General features: G+C 39.1%; 3 protein-coding genes and 1 pseudogene across 3 annotated transcripts; all 4 read left to right on the top strand.

Annotated features, from left to right (window-relative positions):
- The first annotated feature begins 803 nt into the window (after positions 1 to 803).
- Positions 804 to 5,591, top strand: LOC138135747 (V-type proton ATPase 116 kDa subunit a 1-like). Its single transcript, XM_069054603.1, has 12 exons — positions 804 to 961; positions 2,477 to 2,614; positions 2,664 to 2,840; positions 2,886 to 3,227; positions 3,279 to 3,668; positions 3,717 to 4,241; positions 4,289 to 4,398; positions 4,449 to 4,588; positions 4,644 to 4,864; positions 4,918 to 5,131; positions 5,185 to 5,356; positions 5,406 to 5,591. Exons 2-12 carry the CDS (start codon positions 2,498 to 2,500, stop codon positions 5,503 to 5,505), a joined length of 2,508 nt encoding a protein of 835 aa, XP_068910704.1. The 5' UTR covers positions 804 to 961; positions 2,477 to 2,497; the 3' UTR covers positions 5,506 to 5,591.
- A 2,936-nt stretch (positions 5,592 to 8,527) lies between these two features.
- On the top strand, positions 8,528 to 11,670 carry LOC138135305 (V-type proton ATPase 116 kDa subunit a 1-like; annotated as a pseudogene).
- Positions 11,671 to 12,313: 643 nt separating this feature from the next.
- LOC138135854 (V-type proton ATPase 116 kDa subunit a 1-like) lies at positions 12,314 to 15,927 on the top strand. Its single transcript, XM_069054797.1, has 11 exons — positions 12,314 to 12,495; positions 12,546 to 12,722; positions 12,770 to 13,096; positions 13,628 to 14,017; positions 14,065 to 14,215; positions 14,270 to 14,643; positions 14,693 to 14,802; positions 14,853 to 15,201; positions 15,253 to 15,460; positions 15,510 to 15,681; positions 15,731 to 15,927. Exons 1-11 carry the CDS (start codon positions 12,379 to 12,381, stop codon positions 15,861 to 15,863), a joined length of 2,508 nt encoding a protein of 835 aa, XP_068910898.1. The 5' UTR covers positions 12,314 to 12,378; the 3' UTR covers positions 15,864 to 15,927.
- A 928-nt stretch (positions 15,928 to 16,855) lies between these two features.
- On the top strand, positions 16,856 to 23,241 carry superdeath (Suppressor of ER stress-induced death). The gene is made up of 11 exons (XM_069053389.1): positions 16,856 to 17,220; positions 19,502 to 20,212; positions 20,259 to 20,417; positions 20,466 to 20,759; positions 20,807 to 20,990; positions 21,041 to 21,197; positions 21,245 to 21,972; positions 22,019 to 22,218; positions 22,265 to 22,576; positions 22,623 to 22,704; positions 22,755 to 23,241. Exons 2-11 carry the CDS (start codon positions 19,512 to 19,514, stop codon positions 22,899 to 22,901), a joined length of 2,964 nt encoding a protein of 987 aa, XP_068909490.1. The 5' UTR covers positions 16,856 to 17,220; positions 19,502 to 19,511; the 3' UTR covers positions 22,902 to 23,241.
- Positions 23,242 to 23,280: the final 39 nt, after the last annotated feature.

Genomic DNA, 23,280 nt, shown 5'->3' with positions numbered 1-23,280 from the left:
GTGAAACGAGTTGTACTGTTGTAGTTTTGTTTATCGACGACGAATTCAACAAGTAGGTATAGTAGGCCCAGAAATATAGTGATTTTATGGATTTAGACCGATAATTTCTTTTACAATTTTGGGGTCACTTTTATTACCAATTTGAACAGAGTTATAAATCTTCTATGACAGATGTTTTTCAGCCGTCTGAAAATGTAGGTAGAGCCCAGTCGCGCGACGGGTGCCAGAAGCTTATTGCCCTACCATAACTGACAACCTCAAGTTAATGTACCTACTCCATCCCTCATAAAATCACTATATTTCTGGGTCTACTATAGTATCGACTCTATTCAGTATGAAAAGTATGATATATCGAGGGCATGAGAGTAAATAACCATAGACCAGAGAAAAATACAATACTGGGATCAAAATGTACATTTTAGACAACAAAACAGCGTAAGTACAAGCGCTGAGAGCGATTTTTGTAATATTTTCCTGGTGTAAATGGCTCGCTATAAACTGTTTCTAGGTAACATAAATTTCATACGCTACCTTCCTTCTAGTTTAGTGATGATTCGGACTCTTGTTACTTTAATGTAACCATGGAAACAAAGCTAACATTACATGGGGAAATATTAGGTGTACGCCATTTTTTTGAAATCAAGTGTACATATGTACTTTCTATTAAAATTTTTATATTTCCTTGAAATCTGTATGAAGTTTATTATCAGATTTTTGACACCGTTGTTATCACAAAATTACAGAATATCATATTTGTCAATTATCAATTGTGTGATATGATTTGAAATGATTTGTCCCACTTCGACGAAGTGCTTTGTTACCTCAAGCATTTTTATCTCGCTTTTGTTTTTCGAAAACAAGTACCTCAAACATACAACATTTGAGGTGACTGGAATAAGGTTTCAGTTGTTATCAAAGTGAGGTAGCTGACAGTCGGGCGGAAAATAAATTCATACACAAGGTTGGTTATTTTGTTTTTAATTGATGGGTCTTATTGTTATGGTAACGTATTTGACTAAAATACGCTTGAATTTAACTAAGGCAATTTGTCGTTTCGCCTCAATTATTTTTACAAGACGTTTTTTCAATTTCGATTATATTTTTAAGGAAGAATGAAAAACATTTTTTTTAATTCCAAAAGTTTCTTTCTTGCAGAAATACTTAAATAGCTAAATAGATTGCTCTCTTGGAGACAAAATTAAAAATGAAGTCGTTTCTATATTTGCTACACAAATTCAGTGTTGTATTTCGAATTTATAACAGAAAAACAATTACTTTTGACTTTGCATATGTTGAACAAACAACTGTTATTATTCATTTCTTCATTTTGATCTCAATTCAAAATGGCAACAAATTAAATATACAGTGTTGTATTTAAACGTTAAGTACCTACCTACTGTTGTTCAATAAAGGAAATACCTATACATTCAACACGATAATAGATGATTGGCAAAAATTTAAATGCTAAAATAAAAGTTTAGTAAACATATTTTTATTAAATTAGTTTATGTAGTCGTGATTCTTATCCTGTATGTGATCGCTCAATCACGAGCATGTGACACGATTGACGTCAGAGGACAAGATCCAAATACTTTTCCAATTTTGAGTCATCTTCAACTTTTCAAACATTTTTATTTTGTTTTTACATAATTCTTATCCCATACATGTTTTTAAGGAGCACTAAAATAATTATTAATTATTATACTGTTGCAATAAAGTATTTATTTCAGGCCATCTTTAATCTAAATCGCTCTAATTTAAAGATAACGAAAACATAGTTACATAGTTACAAGTAATAACCACAATGGAGTTATTAAATGATTACTACCGAACTGGAAAAAACTTACTCACTCTTGTTTATAGTGTCTGATGCTTCTGTGTAATTTCTACAAAAATTGTATTGATAATACCGTTGTGTTTTTGGTGAAAATAAATATTTTGAACATCGAAAACAATATTTTCTGAGTAGCAGTTTCTGCGTCGTTTTTTATAAACGTGTAGATTTTGAGCGCCCCAAGATAAAAAAAATAAAAATCGTCGAGTTTGTTAACTTGGACCGGAACCGGGTCAAAAGTCGTCCAATCTGTTGGACTCAGAACCTTTTTTGGTGCTGGGTCTCATCACTGCAATCCCCAAACAGGTCTTGTAGATTTCGCCTACGCTGTGGCTTTTCTCTTTCTTTTTTCGCGTATTTTCTATGGCAATTATCTCTATCTCGTTTAATCTTGCCTGTTTCACAACTCTTGAACATTTTTGATTTTTGATAAGTAGGTACGTCAGAATGCACAGCGATTTTGCAAAATCAGTTCGATAACGCTTGTCATAAAAACGATGAAGCCGAAAAAACACAAGTTGCAGTGATGATCATAGGAATTAAGAGATTACCACGGGTTTAGTTTAAGTACGATAATACGACGAGATTACTGATTAAAGGTTATTTATATAATTAAGAAAAAGTATATTGGGTCATTTTTAGATCAATTATAATTGTGTCAAGATGGGGGACATGTTCCGCAGCGAGAAAATGGCCCTGGCCCAGCTTTTCATCCAGCCCGAAGCAGCATATTTCGCAATATCCGAACTGGGAGAATCCGGAAACGTTCAGTTCAGAGATGTAATAATTTTTGTCGTCGATGAAACTCTCTTCACGATTACTTTTCCAGTTGAACGAGAACGTCAACACATTCCAAAGAAAATTCGTCAACGAGGTGCGAAGATGCGGCGAGATGGAACGCAAATTGCGCTACATTGAAACAGAAGTGAAGAAAGACAAAGTATCAATTCCTGACGTACAAGAACTGCCTAAAGCCCCAAACCCTAGAGAGATCATTGATCTTGAGGTACTGTTGTCGTGTTGGTTAATCAGTTGCTAAATCTTCTTTTAGGCGCATTTGGAGAAGACCGAAGGCGACATCAAAGAATTGTCAGAGAGTGCCATCAACTTGAAATCCAACTATCTGGAGTTGACCGAATTGAAGCTCGTCTTGGAGAAGACCCAAACATTCTTTAACGGACAAAACGAGGCCAACGGTTTGGATTCGGCTTACAAAGCTCTGATAGCTGAAGATTTAAGCAATCTGACCATTGGGGGGCACTTAGGATTTGTCGCTGGGGTGATCAACCGAGAAAGAGTTCCAGGTTTCGAAAGGATGTTGTGGCGCATTTCACGCGGCAACATTTTCTTAAGACAAGTGGAAATCGACGAGCCACTAGAAGATCCAGCTACAGTAAGAATGTCTTGCACGGTTTACTCATTTCCTTACTAATATTACTTCCAGGGTCATGAGATTTACAAAACTGTGTTTGTCGCCTTCTTCCAAGGAGACGAGTTGCAGAATAGGATCAAGAAGATTTGTGCTGGTTATCACGCGTCTCTGTACGTTTGTCCGAGCTCGTTGCCACAACGCAACGAGATGCTCAAAGGAGTCTCCACTAGACTCGAAGACTTGAATTTGGTGTTGAATCAGACGCAGGATCACAGACAGAGAGTGCTTGTAAGTGTGGCCAAAGAATTGCAAAACTGGAGCATAATGGTGAGCAAGATGAAAGCGATCTACCACACTTTGAATTTTTTCAATATGGACGTGACCAAAAAGTGTCTGATTGGGGAGTGTTGGGTGCCGACTAAAAATATTCCGGCGGTGCAGAAGGCTCTATCCGATGGAGCGGTTAGTGGACGTTTGGGAAATTTCTCGATTTTGTGTTTGTTCTTGTAGAGTGCTTGCGGCAGTTCCATTCCGTCATTCCTGAACGTCATCAATACAAGCGAAGACCCTCCGACTTTCAACAGGACCAACAAGTTCACACGAGGTTTCCAAAATTTGATCGACTCTTACGGAGTTGCCTCCTACAGAGAAGCCAATCCAGCCTTGTATACTATCATCACTTTCCCTTTCTTGTTCGCGGTGATGTTCGGCGATGTCGGTCACGCTATCGTCTTGGTCTGTTTCGGTGGATATTTGGTCATAGCAGAGAAAAAATTCATGGGAAAGAAGAGCTCGAGCGAAATTTTCAACATTTTCTTCGCCGGAAGGTACATCATTCTTCTCATGGGTATCTTCTCGATGTACACTGGTTTCGTCTACAATGACATATTCTCAAAGTCGATGAACATATTTGGGACTCGCTGGTCCGTTAACATGAACAAGTCGCAAGCACTTAAAAACGAGCTAGTGGATTTGAATCCAAGTTTCGATTACGCTGGAACACCTTATTTTATCGGTGTGGATCCAGTCTGGCAGGTACAACTGTTCCTCATTGCTCGTCTTAGATTGATGTTGTGTTTCAGCTCGCTAAGAACAAGATCGTATTTCTGAACTCGTTCAAAATGAAACTGTCGATCATTTTCGGCGTGAGTCACATGATTTTCGGAGTTTGTGTTAGCATTATCAATTTCGTGTAAGTATCCAAACAATTCAGCAGTCTATTTTTATCCACCTATTTTGCAGACATTTCAGAAAATACTCGAGCATCATTTTGGAATTTGTACCGCAAATATTGCTGCTGTGCTTCTTGTTTTTGTGGATGGTGGTCATGATGTTCATGAAATGGATAATGTATTCAGCAGTCACACGCGAAATGGGAAATGGTAAGTGCTGGTGCAGTCGCAACAGTACTTCCTTCAACAGTATTATCTCTCGCAGAGGTCAAATTTGGATCTTCTTGTGCACCTTTGGTTCTCATCTACTTCATCGACATGATGCTGTTCAAGCAACCGGATGAAGTTAAAAATTGTGAAAAATACATGTTTGAAGGACAACAAGAGTTGCAGTACGCTCTAGTGTTCGGGGCATTGGCGTGCATTCCAGTGATGCTTTTGGCAAAACCTATATTTATTCAGTGTATCAGAAGAATGAAACCTAATGTAAATTTCGAAAAAATCTCATTTTTGTAGTTTCAACGTTACATTTTTTTTAGGTGCGAAGTAACGGTGATGTGAACCAGGCAGTGGAATTCGAAGAGAATCTCGAGTCCGAACAGAAAGCACCTTTGCCACATCACGCAGAAGAGGAGGAACCGATGAGCGAGATCTACATTCATCAAGCCATTCACACTATAGAATATGTACTGAGTACAGTTTCGCACACAGCTTCGTACTTGCGTTTGTGGGCCCTTTCGCTTGCCCATGCGCGTGAGTATTTAGAAAATTGTCACTTGTTTTGAAATGACTGAGTATAATTCCAGAGCTTTCGGAGGTGTTGTGGAATATGTTGTTTAGTATGGGGTTGAAAATTGATGGCTACGTTGGAGCAATTACAACGTGGGCATTGTTTGCCGCTTGGGCAGGTTTTACCATAGCTATTCTCGTTACAATGGAAGGACTCTCCGCATTTTTGCACACTTTGCGTTTACATTGGTAAGAAAGAGAATGATTTTTTTTAATCGAATACATTTAACATTTTTAGGGTGGAATTCATGAGCAAATTCTATGTTGGGTTGGGGTATCCATTCCAACCTTTCAGTTTTAAAACACTTCTGGAAGAAGAAATCCGACCTGAAAATTAACCCTCATTTTATCCCGCGAACTACTTTATACATAGTATTTTATTTGCACTAATTGAGTTAGCAGCAAAATATAAAAAATTCCTTCATTGAAGTTTTTCATTGTTAGGTTACCTAATACATACCTGTTTTCCGCCGGATAGCGCATTGGTTTACATTGGTGGCATTCAGCAGAAAAAGCGCTACCGCTACACTACAATGTAGCAGCTCAGTGTTCTGCTGTTTTGTATTTTTGTACTGTCAGTTGTCAGTTGATCTTAACCTAAATATTTTGACATTATTGAATGTGGTAAACGTGGTACTCAGTGGTGTTTTGAATTTCCCTGTTCTGGTAGTCCATTTCCCTCTCTTTTCCACGTTCAATAATGTCAAAATATTTAGGTTAAGATCAACTGATAACTGACAGTACAAAAATACAAAACAGCAGAACACTGAGCTGCTACATTGTAGCGTAGCGGTAGCGCTTTTTCTGCTGAATGCCACCACTGACGTAACAACAGATTAGACAACCACAATTACACGATGTGTAATACAACAGGTGGCTAAATATTTTCAAAACGGTTTAGCAGAGATCGTTGAAATTCGGCGCCCAGTTAAAAATGTTGAAATTCTATCATTTGACATTTTTTTGAATTTTCTAAAATAATTAATTTTGAAGATACAAGGCTAAGTTGATTTTTTTTTAAATGGCACGGGGGGTGATGTAACGCATGCATATCTTATTTTAACCGAAACCGAGTTCGATTCTGCTTGTGAAACAAATTTTTTACTTTTTAAAAATAATTTAAATTTGTCGGCATGAAAAATTTTGTGGATTACACGTCCGGAAAATGTTTTGCGAGTGCTCGTGTTGCTTCGCCTCGGCTAAGCCGCCTCGGCTACACAATATCATTCACACTCGCAAAATATCATTTTCTGGACTTGTGATCCAAATAACTATTATCACCTAATCAAATAAATAAACTCCAAAGTTGTAAAGAAAAAAGAATAGATTGTAATATAAGATTCGATTTAACAGAAAGACCAAAAAAACTATTACATTAAGAGAAAAACAAATTACTGAAATTAAAAAATGTAAAAAAGAGAAGAAAAAATATTGTGATATCAAATTTTCTCCAACGCAGATAGGTGGATTTTTACCTGCTTTAATTCCTGCAGCAGTATCTGCAGCTAAAACATTGGGATTAGGTGCAACTGGTTATGCAGGTACTAAATTAGCGCAAAAAGCCTTTGGAGATGGTATAAAAAAGAATTAAAAAAAAACGAAGAAGCCGAAGACATATGGACAAGGAATAAAATTGGTAGGAAAAAGGGGTTAAGTAATAGAAATATCTGATATTATGAAAAATGAGAAGAATTTTTGAGGTGTTTTTGCTATATTATTTCTTGTAGAAATACTTAAATAGCTAAATAGATTGCTCTCTTGGAGACAAAATTAAAAATGAAGTCGTTTCTATATTTGCTACACAAATTCAGTGTTGTATTTCGAATTTATAATACGAGTAGAAAAACAAATACTTTTCAATAATTGTAGAATGCACACCAGACTTTGCATAATGTTGATGCGTTCGATTGTTATGTAACGTATTTATGACTAAGGGCAGGTTTCACCAATGTGAGTTAAATTTAACTAGAGATTAAAATATACGAAAACATTGTTATAACAATAAGTAACGAAGCATTTTAACCTACAGTTAATTTTAACTGACGTTGGTGAAGCCGGCCCTAAGATAAGTTCATTAGCTTGAATTTAACTAAGGCAATTTGTCGTTTCGCCTCAATTATTCTAACAAGACGTCTTTCTTGTAGAAATACCTAAATAGCTCTCTGCTCTGCTCTCTGGGAGAACGGTTGGTAATAGACATTTACACACGTGTATTGTGCTGTCCAAGGTCACTGCTGTGCCTTTAAAAATTCCATGTTACCAACTTCATAATAAAATCAAAGCCTACTCTAATTCCGAATTTATTTGAAGGCATGGCATGTTTTATAGGGAAATACAAGTTTAGTCATATTTTTATTAATTAGTTTATGTAGTTGTGAATCTTATCCTGTACGTGATCGCTCAATCACGAGCATGTGACACGATTGACGTCAGAGGATAAGATCCAAGTACTTTTGCAATTCTGAGTCATCTTCAACTTTTCAAACCTTTTTGATTTTATTTTTACATAATTCTTGTCCCATACATGTTTTTAAAGACCACTAAAATAATTAGTTATTATACGCTTGCAATAAAGCCTTTATTTCAGGCCATTTTTAATCTAAATCGCTCTAATTTAAAGATAACGAAAACATAGTTGTAATAACCACATGTACTCGTAATTAAATGATTACTGTCGAACAGGAAAAGATTCACTATTCTGTCGTCTGCCACTTCTGTTTCATTTTTACAAAAATTTTATTGGTAACACCGTTGTGTTTTTGCTGAAAACAGAAAATTCTATTTTGAACATCGAAAACAATATTTTCAGAGTGGCAGTTTCTACGACGTTTGTTGAGCAAATGCCATTATAAAGTTACACTTCCGAGAAGGTTTTATTTTGTTTTGCAGAAACGTAAACAACGTTTCAACAGGTCATGTTTTATAAACTTGCATGTCGATTTTGGGCACCCCAAGAAAATAAAAATCGTCGAGTTTGTCAACTTGGACCCGGTCAAGACTCGTCCAGTCTGTTTGACTCAGAACCGCTTTTGGTGCTGGTTCTCATCACTGCAACCCCCAAGCAAATCTTGTAACATTTCCCCTACGCTGTGGTTTTTCTCTTTCTTTTCTCACCTATTTTCTGTGTCAATTATCGCTATCTCGTCTAATCGCCTGTTTCATAACTCTTGAACATTTGTGATTTTTGATACGTCGGAAGGCACTGCGTTTTTGCAAAATCAGTTCGATAATCCGTGTCATAAAAGCAATGAAGCCGAAAAGCACAAGTTGCAGGGATGATCATAGGAATTAAAAGATTACCATGGGTTTAGTTTAAGTACGGTAATACGACGAGATTATTGATTAAAGATTATTTATATGATTAAAAAAAGTACATTGGGTCATTTTTAGATCAATTATAACTGTATCAAGATGGGGGACATGTTCCGCAGCGAGAAGATGGCCCTGGCCCAGCTCTTCATCCAGCCAGAAGCAGCATACTTCGCAATATCTGAACTGGGAGAATCCGGATGCGTTCACTTCAGAGATGTAATAATTTTTGTCGTCGATGAAACTCTCCTCACGACTACTTTTCCAGTTGAATGAGAATGTCAACACATTCCAAAGAAAATTCGTCAACGAGGTGCGAAGATGCGGCGAGATGGAACGCAAATTGCGCTACATTGAAACAGAAGTGAAGAAAGACAAAGTATCAATTCCTGACGTACAAGAACTGCCTAAAGCCCCAAACCCTAGAGAGATCATTGATCTTGAGGTACTGTTGTCGTGTTGGTTAATCAGTTGCTAAATCTTATTTTAGGCGCATTTGGAGAAGACCGAAGGCGACATCAAAGAACTGTCAGAGAGTGCCATCAACTTGAAATCCAACTATCTGGAGTTGACCGAATTGAAGCTCGTCTTGGAGAAGACCCAAACGTTCTTTAGCGGACAAAACGAGGCCAACGGTTTGGATTCGGCATACAAAGCTCTGATAGCTGAAGATTTAAGCAATCTGACCATTGAGGGGCACTTAGGATTTGTCGCTGGGGTGATCAACCGAGAAAGAGTTCCGGGTTTCGAGAGGATGTTGTGGCGCGTTTCACGCGGCAACATTTTTTTGAGACAAGTGGAAATCGACGAGCCACTAAAAGATCCAGCTACCGTAAGAATGTCTGGCACTACTAATTTCCTAACTAATATTGTTTCTATTAGGGTCATGAAATTTACAAAACTGTGTTTGTCGCCTTCTTCCAAGGTGACCAGTTGCAGAATAAGATTAAGAAGATTTGTGCTGGTTATCACGCGTCTCTCTACGTTTGTCCGAGCTCGTTGCCACAACGCAACGAGATGTTCAAAGGAGTCTCCACTAGACTCGAAGACTTGAATTTGGTATTGAATCAGACGCAGGATCACAGACAGAGGGTGCTAGTAAGTGTGGCCAAAGAATTGCAGAACTGGAGCATAATGGTGAGCAAGATGAAAGCGATCTACCACACTTTGAACTTCTTCAATATGGACGTGACCAAAAAGTGTCTGATTGGGGAGTGTTGGGTGCCGACTAAAGATATTCCGGCGGTGCAGAAGGCTCTATCCGATGGAGCGGTTAGTGGACGTTTGGGAAATTTCTCGATTTTGTGTTTGTTCTTGTAGAGTGCTTGCGGCAGTTCCATTCCGTCATTCCTGAACGTCATCAATACAAGCGAAGACCCTCCGACTTTCAACAGAACCAATAAGTTCACACGAGGTTTCCAAAATTTGATCGACTCTTATGGAGTTGCCTCCTATAGAGAAGCCAATCCGGCCTTGTATACTATCGTCACTTTCCCTTTCTTATTCGGGGTGATGTTCGGCGATATCGGTCACGCTATCGTCTTGATCTGTTTTGGGGGATATTTGGTCATAGCAGAGAAAAAAAATTCATGGGAAAGAAGGGCTCCAGCGAAATTTTCAACATTTTCTTCGCCGGAAGGTACATCATTCTTCTCATGGGTATCTTCTCGATGTACACTGGTTTCGTCTACAATGACATTTTCTCAAAGTCGATGAACATATTTGGGTCTAGCTGGTCCGTTAACATGAGCAAGTTGCAAGCACTTGAACTCGAGGAGCAAATGAATTTGAACCCAAGTTTCGATTACGGTGGAACACCTTATTTTATCGGTATGGATCCAATCTGGCAGGTACAACTGTTCCTCTCTGCTCGTCTTAGACTGATGTTGTGTTTCAGGTCGCTAAGAACAAGATCGTATTTCTGAACTCGTTCAAGATGAAATTGTCCATCATTTTCGGCGTGGCTCACATGATTTTCGGAGTTAGCGTTAGCGTTATCAATTTCGTGTAAGTATCCAAACAATTCAGCAGTCTATTTTTATCCACCTATTTTGCAGACATTTCAGAAAATACTCGAGCATCATTTTGGAATATGTACCGCAAATATTGCTGCTGTGCTTCTTGTTTTTGTGGATGGTGGTCATGATGTTCATGAAATGGATAATGTATTCAGCAGTCACACACGAAATGGGCAATGGTAAGTGCTGGTGCAGTCGCAACGGTATACTTCCTTCAACAGTATTATCTCTCGCAGAGGTCAAATTTGGATCTTCTTGTGCACCTTTGATTCTCATCTACTTCATCGACATGATGTTGTTTAAGCAACCGGATGAAGTTAAAAATAGTGAAAAATTCATGTTTGAAGGACAAGAAGTATTGCAGTACGTTCTAGTGTTCGGGGCATTGGCTTGTATTCCTGTGATGATTTTTGCAAAACCTATATTTATTCAGTGTACCAGAAGAAGTAAACCTCATGTAAATTTCGAAAAAATGTCGTTTTTGTAGTTTCAGCGCTCAATTTTGTTTAGGTGCGAAGTAACGGTGATGTGAACCAGGCGGTGGAATTCGAAGAGAATCCCGAGTCGGAAGAGAAAGCACCTTTGCCACATCACGAAGAAGCAGAGGAACCGATTAGTGAGATCTACATTCTTCAAACCATTCACACTATAGAATATGTACTGGGTACAGTTTCACACACAGCTTCGTACTTGCGTTTGTGGGCCCTTTCGCTTGCCCATGCGCGTGAGTATTTAGAAAATTGTCAATTATTTTGAAATTATTGAGTATCATTCCAGAGCTCTCGGAGGTGTTGTGGAATAAGTTGTTTCATTTGGGATTGGCAATTGATGGCTACCTTGGAGCAATTACAACATGGGCAATGTTTGCCCCCTGGGCAGGTTTTACCATAGCTATTCTCGTTACAATGGAAGGACTCTCTGCGTTTTTGCACACTTTGCGTTTGCACTGGTAAGGAAAAGAATGTTTTTTTTTAATCGAATAAATTTGACATTTTTAGGGTGGAATTCATGAGCAAATTCTATATTGGGATGGGATATCCATTCCAATCTTTCAGTTTTAAAACAATTCTAGAAGAAGAAATACGACCGGAAGATTAACACACATTTTATTCTTAAACCTCTTATACCTTGTATTTTAGCTTATCTAATAAAGTTGTCAACAAAATATGAAAAACATCTCCATTGAAGTTTTTCTTTACGATAGGTTATCTACTTTCGATTAGATGGCATATTTATTGTGCTTGATTCAAATAATATACTAAGCAACCACAATTACACAATGCGTAATATGTTGTAGGTATAACCGGATGTTATGGATGTCCACGTAATAAATTTAATCACCAATAGAAACAACTCTTTAAAATAAACATTTTTACATATTGATTTTTTTTAATCCAATATTTTTTTACATTTTTCTAACCAGTAATTTGGCACTCTGCTCATGGGATAATCATCAATTGAAACGACACAGCGATTGTGCGATAAAAACTTTACATTTTTTTTGAAGAATGAACGAAAGAACAGTTTTTACTGATTTTTAATCGAGAATTTTTTTTTCATTATCAGTGGATATGTAAACACTTTACCGGGTATAAATTTTAGGGTTTAGATTAGAATTTGCAGAAAAAATGATAAATAAAAAAAATCTTCATTTTAACGAGTCTTATTGGTGGTTAAATTTATTACGTGAACTTCCATAACATCCAATATAATTGGTTTTGGGCATATTTTTACAATAATAATCATTTATCAATAGAAATTTGACATTTATTGCAAACCTTTTTTTACTTGTATTACTGGTTGCGGAAGTATTGAAGTATGACATTGACAGCCCCTTTATTTGAAAATTTTTAGACCAGCTTTTTAGCTAGTGTCTAGTACATAATGGGGGACATGCTGCGCAGTGAGCAGATGACTCTTTGTCAAATTTTTATCCCGTCCGAAGCTGCATACTTTGTCATTTCGGAATTGGGCGAAATCGGAATAGTTCAATTCAGAGATGTAATTTTATCAATTTCGTTGTCCACTGTGTTGACGAAATTAATTCATAGCTAAACAAAGATAAAACTTCGTTTCAAAGGAATTTTGTTAATGACGTAAGAAGATGCCACGAAATGGAACGGAAGCTGAGGTACATGGAATCGGAAATTGTAAATGACAACGTCCCAATAGCTGGGTGTGCAGAATTCGCAAAAGCTCTCACTCCGAATGAAATAGCCGACTTGGAAGTATTTGAGTCGACAGTTTTGTAAATTCCTCCTTAAGTCACTTTTAGGTGCACATTACCAAAAGCGAAGAAGAAATTAAAAAATTGACACAAAATGCCGACAGCTTGAGAGCTTGTTCTTTGGAACTTGTAGAGCTCAAGTACGTGTTGGAGAAGGCCGAAGATTTTTTCAGGAAACGAGATGAAATTTTTGGATTTGATGCCGCAACGGAGACTTTGCAAAGTTTTTCCGTCGTGAATCAGTTGACGTTTGTAACTGGCGTCATCAAGAGGGAGAGGGTCGCAGCTTTTGAAACTATGCTGTGGAGGATAAGCAAAGGAAATGTGTTTTTCGAACGAGTTGAAATCGAAAAACCAGTAGAAGATTTTGTTACAGTAATTTTTTTTTTCGAGAATCTTTCAAAAAGTTTCTATTATCCCAGGAAGTTTAATTTGTTTTCTCTCACACTCACTAACCACAATTTTTATACCTCATATACAGGCTGAAATTGAATTAATACATCAGAATATTAACACCCTAGGATCTTCAGACCATTTGTAAAAATCACGTGCATTCAGTTTTGCGCTTAAGCACAAAAGTTGAGTACGCCACTGGTATCACGTTACGAAAAATAGTAAGATTAAAAAGTTATCGAGTGCAACGCAAAAAAGGTGCAAAAAGCTTTCCTTTCACTTGATTTTCATTCATTGTATTGTTACACGTTTTTGCGGCTCTGTGAATTGAAAGTGTTTTTTCATAGTAATAGTATCTAGTATTATAGTATTTTTTTCATTCATGGTAAGGTTTTGTGACTCTGCTTTTAAAGCGTTATGAATTTAAAATGTTTAACCATATTTTGATGCATTTCAATTTTTCCCTGTACAACAGTGCTTTGTTACATAATTTCTACTAAAACTCCATTTCAGGGAGCTAAACATTACAAAACCGTCTTCATCGTGTGTTTCCACGGAAAACTGTTGCTCACGAGAATAAACAAGATATGCGAGGGATTCCGCGCGTCACTCTACTCCTGTCCGAGCTCACCAACCGAAAGAAAAAAGTTATTAGAAAGTGTTTGTCGCCGCCTCGACGACATAAAACTCGTAATAAATCAAACCTACTCCTATCGCCAAAACTTCCTCATCCAAGTTGCCAACGAGTTGCGGTACTGGAACACGATGGTCAGCAAGATCAAAGCGATTTACCACGTCTTAAATTTTTTGAACATGGACGTGACCGGTAAATGTTTCATTGCGGAGTGTTGGGTCCCGGTCAGAAATATTCCAATGGTCAAGAAAGCTCTAGCAGATGGATCGGTAGGTATTCGAAGAAGAAGCACAAACAATGAAGGTGTGGTTTGTAGAGGGCGTCTGGTTGTGCAGTTTTTTCATTTCTCTATGTCATTAAGACAAACGACAAACCTCCGACTTTCAACAGGACCAATAAATTTACGCGATGCTTTCAAAATCTAGTCGACGTGTATGGTGTCGCGTCTTACGAAGAGGCCAATCCTGGTGGGACAAAATTAGAAAGTGATCTACACGTACTTAAGTACTGAACTGTTTCAGCTTTGTACTCTATAGTCACGTTCCCGTTTTTATTTGCTGTTATGTTTGGAGATGTTGGCCATGCAATCATTTTGATAGCTTTCGGGTTATATTTAGTGGTGACTGAAGAGAAAACAGCAGCGAAGAAAAATCACAACGAGATTTTCAATATTTTCTTCACTGGAAGATACGTGATTCTCTTGATGGGACTTTTCTCTCTTTACACTGGTCTCATTTACAACGACGTGTTTTCCAAATCTGTCAACATATTTGGGTCTAGTTGGCACGCTCCTACTAACACATCGATGTTGACCGACAACTCTGAAATCAATCTGGATCCTGACCAACAATATTCCGAAGCACCTTACGTCTTCGGTGTAGACCCGGTTTGGGGGGTAATACTCCATCCATTCTGCTCTCCCTCAATACAAATTTATGATTCAGGTCTCCACCAATCGTATTGTGTTCCTAAACTCCTACAAAATGAAGATCTCCATTGTACTGGGGGTACTTCACATGATTTTGGGTCTCTGCATCAATGTTGTCAACTTCATGTAAATTTCTCTCCCGAATTCTAATCACTCTTGTGACAAATCTATTACAGACACTTTAAAAAATACTCGAGCATTTTCTTGGAGTTCATCCCCCAGTTGGTACTACTGTGTTGCTTGTTTCTCTGGTTGGTCGCGATGATTTTTATAAAGTGGATAATGTTCTCCCCAAAAAGTAAAGACGTGAAATATGGAACGTCATGTGCTCCTTCTATTCTCATACTCTTTATAAACATGATCTTACTTAAAGAGAGTCCAGAACTAAGGAATTGCGACTCTTACTTTTTCGAGTTTCAACCGAAATTACAGAAAATGCTTCTGGCGACTTCTTTGGTTACGATCCCAATAATGCTACTGGGCAAACCTTTATATCTGATATATTCACGCAAACGTCATTTTGATGTAAGTCTTTTTTTCGTTTTGGATTATAATCAGTCTAGGTATGTTTTGCAGGTTACGAAAAATACTGAAGACGTGAACCAAGAGATCAGTCTCAAATTTGAAAAAAGCACCAAGAGCGAGACCGTGGTTAAAGACGAATCTGAAACATTGTCAGATGTTTTTATCATACAAGTTATCAGTACCATGGAGTATGCTTTGGGTACAATTTCTCACACGGCGTCATATTTACGTTTGTGGGCTTTATCTCTAGCTCACAGCGGTGAGACTTCAACTTGATCAAAGAACCCACTCAATTCTAGTTTTTACAGAACTTTCTGAAGTTTTGTGGAGCAGATTATTGTGTTTGGGGTTGCGATTTCCAGGTTACTGGGGCGGAATCGCACTCTTCATCACATTTTTGATTTGGTCTTTCTTCACATTGACGATTCTAGTGGTCATGGAAGGGTTGTCAGCTTTCCTCCACACGCTAAGACTACACTGGTAACGACTTCTCCTTCGTTTGGTATCTCATTGGTCCAAATTTTTCTAGGGTGGAGTTCATGAGCAAATTCTACACAGGACGAGGCTACCGATTTGAGCCTTTCAGTTTCAAGGAGATTTTGGAACACAAAGAGAAGGACGACGAAGATGAAGAAGACGACAAACAAGATGATGAGAAATGAGCGAAATATTTCTGTTGAACTTTGTATTAATGTTAATGTTGAGAAATAGAATTAATAAAGCAATTACAACGTTCTGGGTCGTCGAATGTAATAAAAACCAGTGGCGTAGCCTCGGATGGACATGTTTTATATTTTTTGTCACTATCTTTTAAAGGTCCACCTTGAAATGACCGTAAGTGATCTCTTTAGTGCGACAGAAATAGAACTTGACACGAAAATCATTAGTTTGTTATTGTTTATATCCTATTAGTGGCGTCCTTTGAGACCAGCGCCTTCGACACCTTCTCAATTTCTACATTTCTACGCCACTGATTAGATCTTTTCGGAAAAATTATAACAATGTCATCTGCAAAGTAGCTTTCCCAGTCTCAGCCTTGATTTTTGGAGGTCTTGTTGCATGTAAGGAAACCGATGGGTTCATACTTTGTTAATCTTGTTGTGATTACTTCAAATTCAAGACAGAAAAAAAGTGCTTGACCAATCAAGACTCTTGTGAAGTTTAAAAACACATTTTTTATTAGGTTTCCCTAATTTAAACCAAACAAATCTTCGGAAAATTCGCACCAGTGTTATTTTTTCTCCAGTCAAGGGAAAATCGTTTGTTTGCTTTAGAGATTTTCCTCAATGGCTTTAATTAAATTTAATTTAACAATAACAAAGCGTTTGTTTTGGTTGTTCTTGTAACCTTGACCCGTTGGCGAATATAAACGAACGGAAATAATATGTACAGAAGTTGGCTCATGATTTATTATCTAATGTGTCGTGAGTTCGTTTCAGTGATGTTTCAAGGCGCTCACAAGCGCTGAAACGCTGAATTATGAACTTTCTGCCCCATTTACAACCTCCAATAATAACAAATTTCCGCTTCTATTTTCGCTCCCCAAACAACACTTTTTCAGCACGGTGTTTCTCTCGTCTTCTTGTTGACTCTGCTCCATCAGTCTGACATTTTCGCAACCCCCACAAAAACAACCATCACTTCTTCTGCAACACTCTTGCAATTAATAATGTGCTAGCGTGAGAGCGTCGGTTGAGCTTTATCGGTTCATTTTTCGGGGTGCATCTAGTTTGTCTAGGCTTGAAAAGGGGTGCAGCCGCACAATACCATCTCCCCCATCCCCGTGTATGAATTAGTTCTGTCACGTTGCTCTGTATTGAAATTGTTTAGGGAAGCCATGCGCAATCTAGCGCCAAGCTTCAAATTCAGTATTGCATTAGCGCACATCGTTGGAACACGCTAAGTTCAAAGTGTTGTTTGTTTATGTTAATTTGCAGCGAACACCTCGGGGTGGTTATCATGTCTTAAGTGTCTTCTCTCCTCACAAACCACACCGGTTGCCACGCATTAAAAAAACAGGTAACAATTCCACCTCATTTTTGCACGATTATTAATTAGCAACTGTTATTTACCAACGCTGAAACAGCGATGCACTAAATCGATTTACAATCGCTTATCATAAAATAAAATTCCTTGTGGAGTACTACCGCATTATCAACACCGATAACTGATTTTATTGGCATCGAGCTGTACCTACACTGTTTTCTCAGAATAATTTTTATTCACTCAAATTGTCACCAAAACGTTTACATTTATTTTGATGCCGGCGTAATTTTCTTCAGGGTAAACTCCCAGCCAATTTCACGCAAGGGTGCTGTTCTCGACGAAGTGCAATTTAATTACACTTTTGATGCTCAAGACAATTAGCGATGAACCTCTAATTACCTGCTGTAACCGTTAACTTTGCATCCCAGTAATTAAATTTATTTTCTCCAGTCGGCTCAACACTACAGGCCTTGTTCAATTAATTCCAATTAAATTTTATTGTATTATTGTACTTTTTCATTGCTTCTGTGCGACCGAAATGTGACCTTAAGCACAATAAGGACTAACCGAGTGGGATCATTATGGAAATGAAGATGGCCAATTTAACGCGTGAGATTAAGGCACAAAACAAGCACACACAAAAAATCTTATTATTTATGGCCCAGAGTATTCTCGTATGACACACGTTTTTTGTCACAGCTGGGTAGTACTACGAAATGATGTGCAGCTTTCCACATTATTTTGTTTCACTGAAATTTTTTCTTGTACGTCTGGTACAGCGTGTGGATGGCGTCTTGAAAGCGAAATCATCGTGCATCGTGTCCTCCAACTGGAAATCAATGACGTTGCGTTATTGATAAGGCTGTTAAAAAATTTATTCCGTTCGCTGGGCCCCGGGAGTTCTTTTAATCGAAGAAAGGAAGCGCAATTGGAATATTTTGATTACGTTCCTGTCTGATTAGCTTGAAATTAATTATATTTACGAAAAGTTGCGTACGTCATTCGTTTGGACGCGAAGATAAAAGGGAAAGACTAATGAGGCGAGATAAAATATCAAAGACTAAATTTAACTGTTAGGTAAGAGCGCGACTTCACAAGCTCCAACGATCTTCAAGTTAATTAATCCAGATAAATTCGCAAAAAATGTTAATCATCTAATGGAAACAGTCATTGTTAAAATACAAATTTAATAAAACTTTCACTTCAACGACGATAAATAATAATCAGTCCTGAGTTAAATTGTCTCTTTATATGCCTCTTATTTCCATTATCATTACACAATTCTTTTTCCCTTTGGAAATTGGCAAAAATGTTGCTTTCCCACAGATTGGACTGCTGAAAAGCTTAAAAATACAACGCTCTCTTTCCTGGGGGTGTATCGAGGGAGAAAACAATCAGTTTAATAAACATCGAAATTTATTAAAGTAAAAAAATTGAACGTAACAAGAGATGCAAAGACTGAATTTTATTCGTATCCGGAGGAAGAGCTAAGTTACACGGATATGTATAGTGTACCAAATCTGTTCGATTGGCGACAAATCGGGGGATTACGGAGGCCATACAAGTACCACGTCTGCTTCTACATATTCGCATCGAACCTAAAAATTGTATTTTTAAAATTTCGATGCGAGTTGTTTTGTTAAAGTGAAGGCATCCTCGGCTGAAATATTTTTGAATAGATTTTTCTAGCGGAAGAACAATGCGGGTGGCACGCCCCTATCTATTTGTAGGTATTAAATTACAAATTGTCGTAAAAGAAATCTTAAACTCATTTGTAAATGAAGCTTCATAGTTCTTTTCCTGTCTTACGTAACGCCTCGTACAAAGTAGAGCCCACATTTCAATTGAGCCCTACATATGCGTGTTAAAAACCGTCAGATGAATAAAAGAAGTGATGCGGAGAAGATCTGGAAACCGCATAAATGTAGTAATTGTGTGATTGTCGGGAGAACAGTTTGGAGGAATATTTTTGTCGGTTATTGTGCTCAAAATACGCTTGATACATATGTATGGTCATAAAACAGAAAATAAGAGCCGCGGAGTGGTGTGTAATTATGGACAATTATCCAATAAAGAGAACTTTAGCATCGGCCGCAGCCTCCCAAATAATACGAATTATTTGATTAATTTGTTTGTTTACGTTCAGCAAACTTAAGAAAATACAAGCATACATCAAAATTTATAGTGTACCGGTTATAAATACCATCTAGGTTATGACCCAGTAAAGTTTGCTAAATATACTTTTCTCATTAACTAAAAACGATTTATTTTACTTTGGCCATAAAGCGCGACCGTTCGAATTTCTCTTTTTTAGAACGTGAGGCATGACCCATGCTCGTGAAGACTTCACCGTGATGGACGCCACCGTTACCACTTTCGGGAAGCAAAAATTCGTAGCGGTGTCAAAATCGTTGGCCCTCTTCCTGTTCATTCTCTTCATCGGGTGCATCATCGGGACAGCCCTGTTGGTCTACCATTTGTCGTCGTGTCAGCCGATGTCCAAGCTGGAAGAGTCTACTCTGATAGTGTACGACAAGTTCGCAGACGTGGAGGCGACGACAGCAGAACCTGACGGGAGCGCACCCGAAACCGAAGAAAGTGTCATCAGTACGACCACCGAAGGAGTCAAGACTGAAAGTGAGGTTGGTGACGTGAGGCTGCCGAGGTCTGTTCGGCCGCACTCCTACAACCTCAAGCTCATCCCTTTCATAGTGGAGGGGAACTTCACATTCCACGGAGAAGTAACAATTTTAATTAATGTGACAGTAACTAGCCATAATATAACGTTACACGCCGACGACTTAATTATAGACAACGTGTTGGTGCGTGAACACTTGCATTCTAACAAATTTCTCTCAATTAGGCAAGTCGCTAATGAGACGAAACGTCAGTTTCTCATCGTTTATCTAAACGATCCAGTTGAAGCTGGTCGGCAGTATTTTGTCAGTATTAGGTTTAGGGGGGTCTTGAACGACCTCCTCCAAGGCTTCTACCGCAGCTCTTACAAGGTCAACAATGAAACCAGGTGAGTTGACCGCAGACGTAAACCAAGAGTTGACGTTTTGTCCCAGGTGGATCGCAACTACCCAGTTTCAAGCGACGGATGCCCGAAAGGCTTTTCCTAGCTTCGACGAACCTGCCCTCAAAGCTAGATTCCAAATCAGTTTGGCCAGGTTCAAAAACATGTCTTCTATCTCGAACATGCCCCAAACTGGTCGTCCTGAGCCTGTGTAAGTCTCTTCAGCTGACAAAAACTCGATTTGATGTTGTAATCGCAGCGCTAATTTACCTGATTACGTGTGGGATCACTACCAGGAGAGCCTCCCGATGTCAACGTACTTAATCGCTTTCGTCATCTCAGACTTCGAGTGCCTCACCAATGGGACATTCTCGGTATGGGCGCGCCGCAGCGCCCTCTCCCAGACCAAATACGCCCTCCAAATAGGTCCCCAAATCCTCGAGTTCTACGAAGACTTCTTCGGGATCAAGTACCCCCTCCCTAAAACCGACATGATCGGTCTGCCGGATTTTTCCGCAGGGGCGATGGAAAACTGGGGGTTGATCACTTACAGGTTGGTAGTCGGTCAATTACAAGAACAACATTTTAATAGAACCGTAGAGAGTCGGTGTTGTTGTACGAAGAGAAGGTGTCGAGTAAGGGGAGCTTGCAGAGGATAGCTCATGTGATTGCTCACGAGTTGGCTCACCAGTGGTTTGGTAATTTGGTGACTCCGGTTTGGTGGTCGGATTTGTGGCTCAATGAAGGGTTTGCGACTTACGTGGAGTGTCTAGGGGCTAACTCTGTAAGACGAAGTTTTGTTTTGAGGAATCTGTGTCAACTGGAGTGTTTCAGGTGAATCCGCACCTCAAAGAGTTGGATCAGTTTGTCATCAACGAGCTGCACGGAGCTTTCATGCTAGATGCGCTCAAGTCATCCCACCAGATCTCAATCAAAGTCAACAACCCGGACGAAATCAACGACATCTTTGACAGAATTTCGTATTCAAAAGGTTCTCAGAATGTTTGTGGAAGCGGTTATGAAATATCGTTGTTGCAGGTGCCGCCATTTTGCGCATGATGCAACACTTTTTGTCGATGGAGGTGTTCCAAAGAGGCCTTAACAAGTACCTGAAGAGTCGAATGTACAAAAACGCCGAACAGGATGACTTGTGGAGGATGTTAACTGAACAAAGCCACGAAGACGGAGTACTCGACCCCAATGTCACCATTAAAGAGATCATGGACACTTGGACCCTCCAGACTGGATTTCCTATTGTGACGGTCCAAAGAAATTACGAGAACCAGTCGGTGACGTTTACTCAGGAGCGATTCTTAGCAAACAACGACAACAGAAGTACGAATTCGGTTTTGTGGTGGGTTCCAGTCACCTACGCAGACCCCAAGAAGACTCTGGCTTCGGTCTGGATGCGAGTGGAGCCTGTACTCACATTAGATTTGAATTTGTCAGTTGACGATTGGTTGTTGGTGAACGTCAACCAAACGGGTTATTATCGAGTAAACTACGATGCTCGCAACTGGAATCTGATTATTGAGCAGTTGCAGAAGAAGAGCGGCCATCTTGTTTTTGATCCAAAGAATAGGGCGCAGCTGCTGGATGATGCGTTGAATCTAGCTTCGGTGGGCTATTTGGACTACGACATCGCTTTGAATGTGACCAAATACTTGAAACAAGAAAGGGAGTTTGTTCCTTGGAAAGCGGCTTTCACCAGTCTCGACTACATGTACGAGATGTTCGTGCGAACGGCTCATTTCGACAAATACAAAGTACGTCGAAGTATCAAAGTAGGTTTTTTGTGACTGTCATTTTCAGAGATACCTCTTGGACCTGCTGCAAGACGTCTACAAAGAGATCGGCTTCGACGAAAGAGAGAACGACGAACAACTCGTCGTCTACAACCGCTTCGAGGTCAACAACAGAGTGTGCAGACTGGGAGTCCGCGACTGCGTCATCAACTCCATCCGCCAGTTCGAAACCTGGAAGAACTCCCCTTATCCAGACCATCGTAACTCGTAAGTCCCCCCTTTCAGTCATTCCAAAAGTGAGTCCCGTTAACAGGATCTCGGAGAACCTGCGGGAAATCGTCTACTGCACCGCGATCAGCGTGGGGGGTCAAGCTGAATGGGACTTCGCCTGGGAGCGCTACTTGAACGCGAACGTGGAAAACGAGAAAGAGACTCTACTGATGGCGCTTGGTTGCTCCAAAGAAATCTGGATTCTGAGCAGGTACTTAGAGTGGGCAGTGACTGAGCGTTCGGGAATCCGCAAGCACGACTCAGCTCGGGTCTTCGCCGCCGTGGCGAACAACGCCATTGGACAGCAGCTGGCCTACAGGTTTCTCAAAACGAACTGGAACAGGCTGCGGACTTAGTAAGTTCCAACAAGTGTGCCGACATCTTGAGACACTCTTTTGCAGTCTAGGGGCGTCGTCGATGTCGCTGAGCAGCATAGTGAGGAGTTGCACCGTCAGGTTTAACACTCAAGTGGAAGTTGACGATGTAACACTTGTGCTTGTGACGATTCTTCTTGGTAATTTGACTTGTTGCAGTTCAAGACGTTCTTGAAAAGCAAGGAAGATGAATTTGGAGTTGCTTTGCGGACGGCGCACCAGTCCATCGAACAAGGGGAGGCCAATGTCAAGTGGATGGAGAGGCACTCGGGGAAGATTGTAAAATGGTTAACTGCAAATGTATAATTTTGTATTCGTTCTTTGATCATGGCCAATCACTCGAACTTAATACCTATATGTGACTGAAAGCAAATACAAAAGAGCTGTTAGTAAGTAGAAAACAGTTAAAATTCATCGTACAAATTGAAATCCAACTATTGCACATCATTCGTCAAGACTTGTTGTTTAGTGTAAATGCTTTGCTCTTGAAATTTTAAGACACACAACTCTACTAATTTTTATATCTCAAATGTTTGTCTGATAACTACAAATGAAATATTATTTTTTTACTTTAATCTATTTAAGAATGTTTATGTTAGAATTAATGTCTTATAAGAGGAATATCAATTAAATGATTTTCTATGAATTTGTTTACACTCTAGCTTGTGACGGACAGGGAAACAGC

The sequence above is a fragment of the Tenebrio molitor genome, chromosome 7 (assembly GCF_963966145.1).
Source record: "Tenebrio molitor chromosome 7, icTenMoli1.1, whole genome shotgun sequence".
In the NCBI taxonomy this organism is placed as follows: domain Eukaryota; kingdom Metazoa; phylum Arthropoda; class Insecta; order Coleoptera; family Tenebrionidae; genus Tenebrio; species Tenebrio molitor.
This window is presented reverse-complemented; position numbering and strand designations above follow the sequence as displayed.

Excerpts from the sequence above, each read along its gene's own strand:
- LOC138135747 (XM_069054603.1), top strand. The coding sequence starts at position 2,498 with ATGGGGGACATGTTCCGCAGCGAGAAAATGGCCCTGGCCCAGCTTTTC. Across the intron at positions 3,228-3,278 it reads CACTAGAAGATCCAGCTACA|GGTCATGAGATTTACAAAAC; the intron begins GTAAGAATGTCT and ends TATTACTTCCAG. Across the intron at positions 3,669-3,716 it reads AGGCTCTATCCGATGGAGCG|AGTGCTTGCGGCAGTTCCAT; the intron begins GTTAGTGGACGT and ends TTGTTCTTGTAG.
- LOC138135854 (XM_069054797.1), top strand. The coding sequence starts at position 12,379 with ATGGGGGACATGCTGCGCAGTGAGCAGATGACTCTTTGTCAAATTTTT. Across the intron at positions 14,018-14,064 it reads AAGCTCTAGCAGATGGATCG|AGGGCGTCTGGTTGTGCAGT; the intron begins GTAGGTATTCGA and ends TGTGGTTTGTAG. Across the intron at positions 15,682-15,730 it reads CACACGCTAAGACTACACTG|GGTGGAGTTCATGAGCAAAT; the intron begins GTAACGACTTCT and ends AAATTTTTCTAG.
- superdeath (XM_069053389.1), top strand. The coding sequence starts at position 19,512 with ATGACCCATGCTCGTGAAGACTTCACCGTGATGGACGCCACCGTTACC. Across the intron at positions 20,991-21,040 it reads AGTGTCTAGGGGCTAACTCT|GTGAATCCGCACCTCAAAGA; the intron begins GTAAGACGAAGT and ends GGAGTGTTTCAG. Across the intron at positions 22,577-22,622 it reads TGGAACAGGCTGCGGACTTA|TCTAGGGGCGTCGTCGATGT; the intron begins GTAAGTTCCAAC and ends ACTCTTTTGCAG.